Genomic DNA, 9,244 nt, shown 5'->3' on the forward strand with positions numbered 1-9,244 from the left:
TCAAATGTGCTTATGAAATAAAAAAAAAAATATAATTTTGTTTGTAATATTCAAAAGTGTGTCTGTACTGAGTTACTATACCAATTACATTTTAAATATACTAATAATATTTCAGTTTTCATTTAACATATTTAAAACTATAACAATAAATTCATTATTAAATGTAGAGTAACTATAATATAACTTATCGAATCAAATGTTTTTATGAAATATAAAAAAAATATAATTTTGTTTGTAATACTCAAAAGTGTGTCTGTACTGAGTTACTATACCAATTACATTTTAAATTTGTTAATAAATATCTAAATTGTCATTAAACATATTTAAAACTATATCAATTAGATGCATTATTAAATGTAGAGTAACTATAATATAACTTATCGTATCAAATGTTTTTATGAAATAAAAAAAAAAATAATTTTGTTTGTAATATTCAAAAGTATGTGTTTACCGAGTTACTATACCAATTACATTTTAAATTTGTTAATAAATATTTCAGTTTTCATTTAACATATTTAAAACTACAACAATTAAATTCATTATTAAATGTAGAATAACTATAATATAACTTATCGTATCAAATGTGCTTATGAAATAAAAAAAAAAAATAATATTGTTTGTAATGTTCAAAAGTATGTGTGTACTGAGTTACTATACCAATTACATTTTAAATTTGTTAATAAATATCTAAATTATCATTAAACATATTTAAAACTATAACAAATAGATGCATTATTAAATGTAGAGTAACTATAATATAACTTATCGAATCAAATGTTTTTATGAAATAAAAAAAAAAAATAATTTTGTTTGTAATATTCAAAAGTGTGTCTGTACTGAGTTACTATACCAATTACATTTTAAATTTGTTAATAAATATCTAAATTATCATTAAACATATTTAAAACTATATCAATTAGATGCATTATTAAATGTAGAGTAACTATAATATAACTTATCGTATCAAATGTGCTTATGAAATAAAAAAAAATATATAATTTTGTTTGTAATATTCAAAAGTATGTGTGTACCGAGTTACCATACCAATTACATTTTAAATTTGTTAATAAATATTTCGGTTTTGATTTGACATATTTGAAACTATAACAATTAGATTTATTATTAAATGTAGAGTAACTGTAATATAACTTATCGTATCAAATGTTTTTATGAAATATAAAAAAAATATAATTTTGTTTGTAATACTCAAAAGTGTGTCTGTACTGAGTTACTATACCAATTACATTTTAAATTTGTTAATAAATATCTAAATTATCATTAAACATATTTAAAACTATATCAATTAGATGCATTATTAAATGTAGAGTAACTATAATATAACTTATCGTATCAAATGTTTTTATGAAATAAAAAAAAAAATAATATTGTTTGTAATGTTCAAAAGTATGTGTGTACTGAGTTACTATACCAACTACATTTTAAATTTGTTAATAAATATTTCAGTTTTCATTTAACATATTTAAAACTACAACAATTAAATTCATTATTAAATGTAGAGTAACTATAATATAACTTATCGTATCAAATGTGCTTATGAAATAAAAAAAAAAAATAATATTGTTTGTAATGTTCAAAAGTATGTGTGTACTGAGTTACTATACCAATTACATTTTAAATTTGTTAATAAATATCTAAATTATCATTAAACATATTTAAAACTATAACAAATAGATGCATTATTAAATGTAGAGTAACTATAATATAACTTATCGAATCAAATGTTTTTATGAAATAAAAAAAAATATATAATTTTGTTTGTAATATTCAAAAGTATGTGTGTACCGAGTTACCATACCAATTACATTTTAAATTTGTTAATAAATATTTCGGTTTTGATTTGACATATTTGAAACTATAACAATTAGATTTATTATTAAATGTAGAGTAACTGTAATATAACTTATCGTATCAAATGTGTTTATGAAATGAAAAAAAAATATAATTTTGTTTGTATTATTCAAAAGTATGTGTGTACTGAGGTACTGAGTTACTATACCAATTACATTTTAAATTTGCTAATAAATATTTCATTTTTCATTTAACATATTTAAAACTGTAACAATTACATTCATTATTAAATGTAGAGTAACTATAAGAGCGCTTTCAGACGAGGTACTTTGTGTCCAGCCACTAAAATTGTGCTACAAGACACAGAATGTGTTTTATATATGAGCGCTTTTTACAAGAGATGCTTGTCATTTGCTAGTGTCTGATTCTATAATAAAACTATTAAATTTTTTTATTTTTCACTCAACCATGGAAGCAGAAGAAGTTATTTTACTTTATTGTTCGATGAATAGAAAATATAAAAATAAAATAAAAAACAAAATAGGCACCATTGGGTGCATCCTTTTATCGGGACTAGATTAGATAGGGGAAATGTTCACACCCTATTACCCGATCTTCTTATATACGAGTCAAATTTTTCAATTTATTTTCACATGTCAAGTAAATCTTTTTTTAAACTTCATAGTTTAATATAAAAGATACGATAAAAGAATACACAAATAAAATAAGATCTATTTAAATAGAGGAACGACTCGCAGTAACATTAGGGTATGTTTTATCATTTATCAGTGATCATTTTAATAAATATTTATTGGTTAATAATGTGGATTGTTTCTTAGTAAAATTAATTTTATAATAAAAAGGCATTTTGAATAAGAGTAAAATAAAAAAAAATATTATATTTATCATATTACACCCTGTATAGTTATATCTTATAATATAGGTACATAAATGGTTTTACTTGTTTAATTAACATCTTCATATCTTCTTTATTTTTAATACAACTTTTTGAATAAAATGTTAATAGGAAATTAAAAAAAATATATAATCTTATGTTTAATTTGTAATACGTGCGTATTGTGTCAACACACAAAATACGTTTTTATTTTTCTAAACTCAGTTTTCATTTCACGTACAGGCGTTTCATTGACGAATACTCGCGATAATCACTCTTTCGTAAAAGTCCGCGATGATACCAGGACAGTATCTTCGTAAAAGACTTGCTTCAATTTTCCTGGTCCTATTTCCATCATTTCGCCATTTGACGTCACACAAAACCATCTCATCATCATCATCATACGAAAACCCAACAATTTCCTCTAGTTCGAGGTTCTTGGCAAATCCGTTGAATGTTTCGCCGCGTTGAAAGGGCGTTAGGTTCACCAATGCATTTCTGTGTGGAGTAAAAATTGAACACGGTTAGTTATACATAATAAATTAATATATTGTAATATATAGACGACAGTGAGATTAAAACGAGTAGATACGCGCACCAAAACAGTTCTGTGATTCAGAAGCATTATTCGCGGTATATATGATACACGCATACCTACTCGTTTCTTATCATATTATTTCGTTATCACCGTCATTATTGTTATTATTGTTATTATTATTTTTTTAATTCATATAATGATATTACAATTTACAAGTAACAATATTGTCAGTAGGTACATTCAATGTGTTACAAATAACAAATAAAAAGAAATATGAGTTATATGGTTTATTATTGTTGTTATACTTTACTTTGGGAAAGGGTTAGGACGTCCTCTTCTAGCTACGTTTCTGCTTCGATTTCGACCGGCCGCGGCTTCCGTAAACTCGATATGCATGACACGGTTCTCGTCCGAGACGGATGGACTATTTAGTCCAATCGTCGGTGACGGAGTCAACATTTGTTCTCTGGACGCTTCTTCGTTTTCGTCTATAAAATTATCCTCGCCTTCGTCTTCCGACGTCCCGTTGTTAATCGACCAAGTATCGCTGACGTTAGTATTAATACTGTCTTCTATTTCTGACAATTCTTCATCGATGTCGTCCGTGTCTTCCGTTCCTTCGTTTGTAGCATAACGATCGAGGAATGAAATGTCGTGCTCAAACGTTTCAAACGGCGTAAGCGGAGGCACTCGTGCATGTTCGGTAAAAATAGATCTGAAAATAGAATTGTGCATATTATTATGTAAAGTATTGCAAATAATAAAAAAAAAAAAGAATGGGTTAAAGAATATTTCCTATGATACGCTTTATTATTGTTGTTATACAGGTTGATTCATTTAAGTGGGTACACTAATAATATTAGAAAGTATTAACTTTTTTTGAATTTTTTCATTATAATACATGGTATTATAAAATATTATACTTAAATAACCATTTTGTTATAATATTAGGTACCTAGGTATGTCGTAAATCGTAATCCAAATATTTAGGTATCAAAAAATATTTTTATATTAAACTATATTGTATTAATTAGTGTTTAGCAACTAAATAGTTCCTTCTGAGTTCTGTTTGATTGGTGTTGTTAACTATTTAGGTATTGTCACCTACTAAATTTTACTGTATTTTTTTTAGTTAGAGGTTAAGTTGAGCTTGCTTCAATTTTTTTTAATATATGTTATGATCTTCACTCATATTTTGCATTTTTGCATTACAAATATTTTGATTTGACTGTATGATTTAAATTGGAATAGACTTATCATAGTCCTGAGCTATTAAATTATGGTAACATTTTAAAGGGCATTTGTCTAGCAGGTGCTCTATTAAATTTTATAAATATTTGGCCACATTTACCTGTGCATTTCTTTTATAGTAGTAGTAATAAAGTCAATCAATTTTACTTCTACTCCTTTATTATTTACCTATTAATTATTATAGTTATTAACTTACTACATACTTCTAAATTTAAGCCAATAAATATAATGTACTATAATAATGTTGTCATGTAGGTACGCCTAATTTCGATAATAATAGAAACAGAATTTTTATATTGTTGCAATAGTCAATGATGGTAAACTGTGTATTTTTAATAAATTCTTATTTGATTTGATGGTCCTAAAAAAATATATCTTAATAATTAATGGTGAAATATATTTTATACCTAATATGTACAATGTAAATTTACATATCTAAATATTGTGATGGATCACTTCTAGTAAATTGGTAGATCACCTGCTATACAAATGCCTTTTATAGTGATTCATAATAATAGTAATATAAAATGGGGTGATTTCAGTCATGATATATTGAAATAGGTAAGTTGTTTTCCTATATATTACCTTATTGTTATTAACAATATTCATAATTATATTGTTAAAATAATCTTGAAATAAAACATTATATAAATTTAAATTTGAAATATTTAGCTTTTTATTGTTTTTCACTTTTAAATAATTTAAGTGGTTTGTAGTATTATTTAATATAATATGGGATAATATGTAGGACTTGCAAATTTGAATTAATTTGTTTTTAATTAAATAAAATAAGTAAAAAAAAGTTGTACAATTAGTATACATTTAAAAAATACAAAATGCTTTTTGTTTACTTATAGGTTAGGTACTATTTTATGTATATTTAAAATTTTGATTATTGACTTGTTACAGTTACCTAACTCAAAACTAATGTGAAATAGTTAAAAAAAAATAATAATCATAAAAATAAGATGTATTAGTTATATGTATGTATGCCTAATATACAATTTATATAGCATATAGTTAATAAAATAATATTAAATTGTAAGAATAATATTTTCAATGTGGCTGAAGTCACCTCATGTTATATGAATTTAATTACATTTTTAGACTTCTATTAGTTGTATCATAAGGTGTATAAAATAATTTTTTAGGTAGCTTTGTGTGCGCCTCTGAAGAAATTTTACAAATGAGTAATGAGACTCTTCAATTTGTCAAACACCATCTGAAATTAATTTCAGCATACACCTGTATTATATTATGTTATTAAAAAAAAATTGTATCATTTACTATGTAATTATTTATTAGTCTCAGTTTTATAACTATTAAGTATGTTGTATAAATTTATATATCGTTCAAACCACAAGATAAATATACAATTATTGTGTTCAAATTTTATTATGGACAATTTTATAAGACCTCAAACAAAACAATTTATTTTTATAAGATTTTGGTGTTTATTATACCTAGTATATTTTTTTTATGTATAATGTATATACATTGTATATATGTTGTACAATAGGTACCTATTGATTTTTATTATATTTTTTTGTTTCATTGTTTTTACTATGTATACATATGTGTGAATATGCAGGTATTTAGATAATTTAAATATAGATTTATATTCCAAAGGTGTACTAAAATAATAAAATGTTATATATTGTAGGTTATAGTTTATTTAAAATTAATTTAAATTCATAATAAAAATGGGATTATTAATTCATGATATTTTTATTATATGTTACCATTTAAAAATCAAAAGTTAATAGTGGTTAAATATAAGGGTGATACTGTATACTGTACCTTTGGTTAAAACTCCTACGTGCTCTTTTAGCAACGTTCTTACTACCATTTCGATTGAAAATGTTTCGGGGCATTTCATCGACTAATTGCAACGATTCGAGGTCTTGGAATGAAATTCTGCGTTCAAGCATTTCCAACGGCGTAAGCAGGGGCACTCGTGCATTTCTGTGTTTAGTAAAAAAATATTACGGTTAGTTGTGCATATTATGTAATAGTGACGACGATGAGATTAAAACGAGTACGCACACCAAAACAGTTCTGGGATTTGAGGGAATCGATCGCGGTGTGTACACACGCGTACTCGTTTTTTATCATTATACTATTCCGTTATCACCGTCATTGTTATTATTTGTGTTTAATTCGCGAAATAATATTCCAATTTACAAGTAATAATAATGTCAGTAGGTATATGTAACGTGTTGCAAATAAAAAGAATGGGTTAAACAATATTTCTTATAATAGGCTTTATTATTGTTGTTACTATCCTATTACTGTACCTTTGGTTAAAACTCCTACGTGCTCTTCTAGCAACGTTCTTACTACCATTTCGATTGAAAATGTTTTGGGGCATTTCATCGACTAATTGCAACGATTCGAGGTCTTGGAATGAAATTCTGCGTTCAAGCATTTCCAACGGCGTAAGCAGGGGCACTCGTGCATTTCTGTGTTTAGTAAAAAAAGATCACGGTTAGTTGTGCATATTATGTAATAGTGACGACGATGAGATTAAAACGAGTACGCGCACCAAAACAGTTCTGGGATTTGAGGGAATCGATCGCGGTGTGTACATACGCGTACTCGTTTTTTATCGTCATACTATTCCGTTATCACCGTCATTATTATTTGTTTTTAATTCACGAAATAATATTCCAATTTACAAGTAATAATAATGTCAGTAGGTATATGTAACGTGTTGCAAATAAAAAAATAAAAAGAATAGGTTAAACAATATTTCTTATAATACGCTTTATTATTGTTGTTACCTATCCTATATACTGTACCTTGGGTGAAATCTTCCACGTGCTCTTCTAGCTACGTTCTTACTACGGTTTCGATTGGCGTCCGACCGCAACGTATGCATAATGACTTAGGGTTCAAAATTCAGAAAAAAAAAATGCAGAAATACTACAATACGGAGGTTAAACACGAAACACGGAACCGAGTACTAAGCAGTACAACTAGATGCTAATACGGCAGACTGATGGCTTCACGGAGTATCTTACTCGTTGATTTCCGTATGCCGACTGATAAGAAGCCGAGCGCCGTTTGATAGACGGTCAACACGCCCGGGGAACGTAGTTGTCGTGGTCGTCCGCAGCTGTGGTGGTGGGGATTCCGGTGGTGGTGATGCGGCGGCGGCGGCGATGCAGCATAGGTGAAGGAGGAGCAACGGTTTTTCAGGCTGGCCAAAAGAGATTCGACTAAACGTCTCTGCCGCCACTGCTGCCTTTCCAGGTAACGCCGTTTTCGGTTTTAGAATTTTTTCAAATACTTTTTAATTTAACTATTAACCAAACTAATGATATTATTTTATTTTTAGGAATAAATTATATAGTATAGGTATATAGTACAATATTTGTTACAACTTACAACTAGGTATAGTAGGTTAGGTTAGTAGTGTTAGTAATTACTTTTTTATTTTTAATAGTTTATTTGAATAATTTTTACTTATTTAAAATTTAAAAAATTTTCGAAGTTCAAATGAATAAAAATTATTCGATAAGCTACCTATTCGAATAAACATATAAAAAAAACCTATTCGATTTAACTATTCAAATGGTTATTATGGACTATTGAACAGTTCGAATAGTTCGATAGTGACTAATAAAGTAAATAGCAAATAATAACAATGATTATTATTATAATTTTAAATATATAGAATATAGATATTAAGAAGAATTAAATATTACTTAATGTCTTAATATGACACGTGCCAAGGAGAGTGGCTAAAGCTTCTTAACACCTACTCTCCGGCCTCCCCTTAGATCTGTGCGACTCTCTATTATCGTTCATTCGACTACAAATCTGTACAATAGCGTGTATTTCGGTTATTTTAAACATAATACAATTCTATAGGTATCATTGTAGACTTACCGTCAGTGACATAACCTGGGTGGCAGGTCCAGAACCCCTTTTGGGCTATGGTGCCATGTCTATATGGGCTATAAAAGATAATTTCATATAATATTATCCATGTTTTAACAAGTATGGATCTCTCATTTGAAAAGATTTTGGTCGCAACACTCCTTGGGTGTAGGATGTTTACGCATCGTTATTGTTACAATTAATGATCTTTTGTTTGTAGGTACCTACTTTATTAGTTGATTTTTCAGTTTCGAGAAATTTTGTTTTCAAATGCTAACAGTAGGTTTATGCAAAGTATATATCTTATGTCAAATTTATATTATAAGCTATTATCTCAGTATATAATAATAATACATTATATTATATACGTCAGTATGTAAATGAACAATGGTCGACGGTCTAACGGAAGTGACTTAATTAGTAATTACTAGAAAAACACCCGATAGCACACGTGCATAAGGCACGTGTTTTTGGTAAATATTATTAACCATGCAGTAGATACAACATTTTATGCTTCATATATTATTTGGTATTGCGAAAAATAACATACAGATTACAGACGACTCAGAGAATAGAATAAATGCTCAAGATTTAATGTGAATTTATGAAAAAATTTTAAAACTTATGTTCGACGGAATTAAATATTTTTCATTTTTACATATTTTTAAAAATAATATGCACAATGCACATTATAGCATATAATGTAAAAATCAATACTCTTTACTGTCACAGTAATAATCGTAGATATTATAAGGTATGGGTGCAGGGTGGTGACTGACTGCTTCCGTTATGAGTTTCGGACATTATGAAATACAAACGATCACGTTTTCTGTTACTTACACATCATAACTGATTATTTATAAATT

At 27.1% G+C, this 9,244-nt stretch overlaps 1 protein-coding gene across 3 annotated transcripts; it reads right to left on the minus strand.

Moving 5' to 3' along the window:
* Nucleotides 1-2,682: 2,682 nt before the first annotated feature.
* On the minus strand, nucleotides 2,683-7,547 carry LOC114132598 (uncharacterized). Of its 3 annotated transcripts, XM_050208181.1 has the most exons (5): nucleotides 7,295-7,547; nucleotides 6,791-6,955; nucleotides 6,294-6,458; nucleotides 3,553-3,957; nucleotides 2,683-3,202 (listed from the first exon to the last, which is right to left on the minus strand). In XM_050208181.1, the coding sequence occupies exons 1-5, from the start codon at nucleotides 7,372-7,374 to the stop codon at nucleotides 2,953-2,955; spliced, it is 1,065 nt and encodes a 354-aa protein (XP_050064138.1). In that variant the 5' UTR covers nucleotides 7,375-7,547; the 3' UTR covers nucleotides 2,683-2,952. The 3 variants fall into 3 exon arrangements, with proteins under 3 accessions (XP_050064138.1, XP_027853904.2, XP_050064139.1); XM_027998103.2 differs by lacking the exon at nucleotides 6,791-6,955; XM_050208182.1 differs by lacking the exon at nucleotides 6,294-6,458.
* Between the last annotated feature and the right edge of the window lie 1,697 nt (nucleotides 7,548-9,244).

The sequence above is a fragment of the Aphis gossypii genome, unplaced genomic scaffold (genome assembly GCF_020184175.1).
Source record: "Aphis gossypii isolate Hap1 unplaced genomic scaffold, ASM2018417v2 Contig00007, whole genome shotgun sequence".
Lineage (NCBI taxonomy): Eukaryota > Metazoa > Arthropoda > Insecta > Hemiptera > Aphididae > Aphis > Aphis gossypii.

What these genes read in the sequence shown, in the direction of transcription:
- LOC114132598 (XM_050208181.1), bottom strand. Translation starts at nt 7,374, where the DNA reads ATGCATACGTTGCGGTCGGACGCCAATCGAAACCGTAGTAAGAACGTA. An exon ending in CGTGGAAGATTTCACCCAAG is followed by an intron (nt 6,956 to 7,294) that starts GTACAGTATATA and finishes TACTAAACACAG; the next exon opens with AAATGCACGAGTGCCCCTGC. An exon ending in CGTCCTAACCCTTTCCCAAA is followed by an intron (nt 3,203 to 3,552) that starts GTAAAGTATAAC and finishes TACTCCACACAG; the next exon opens with AAATGCATTGGTGAACCTAA.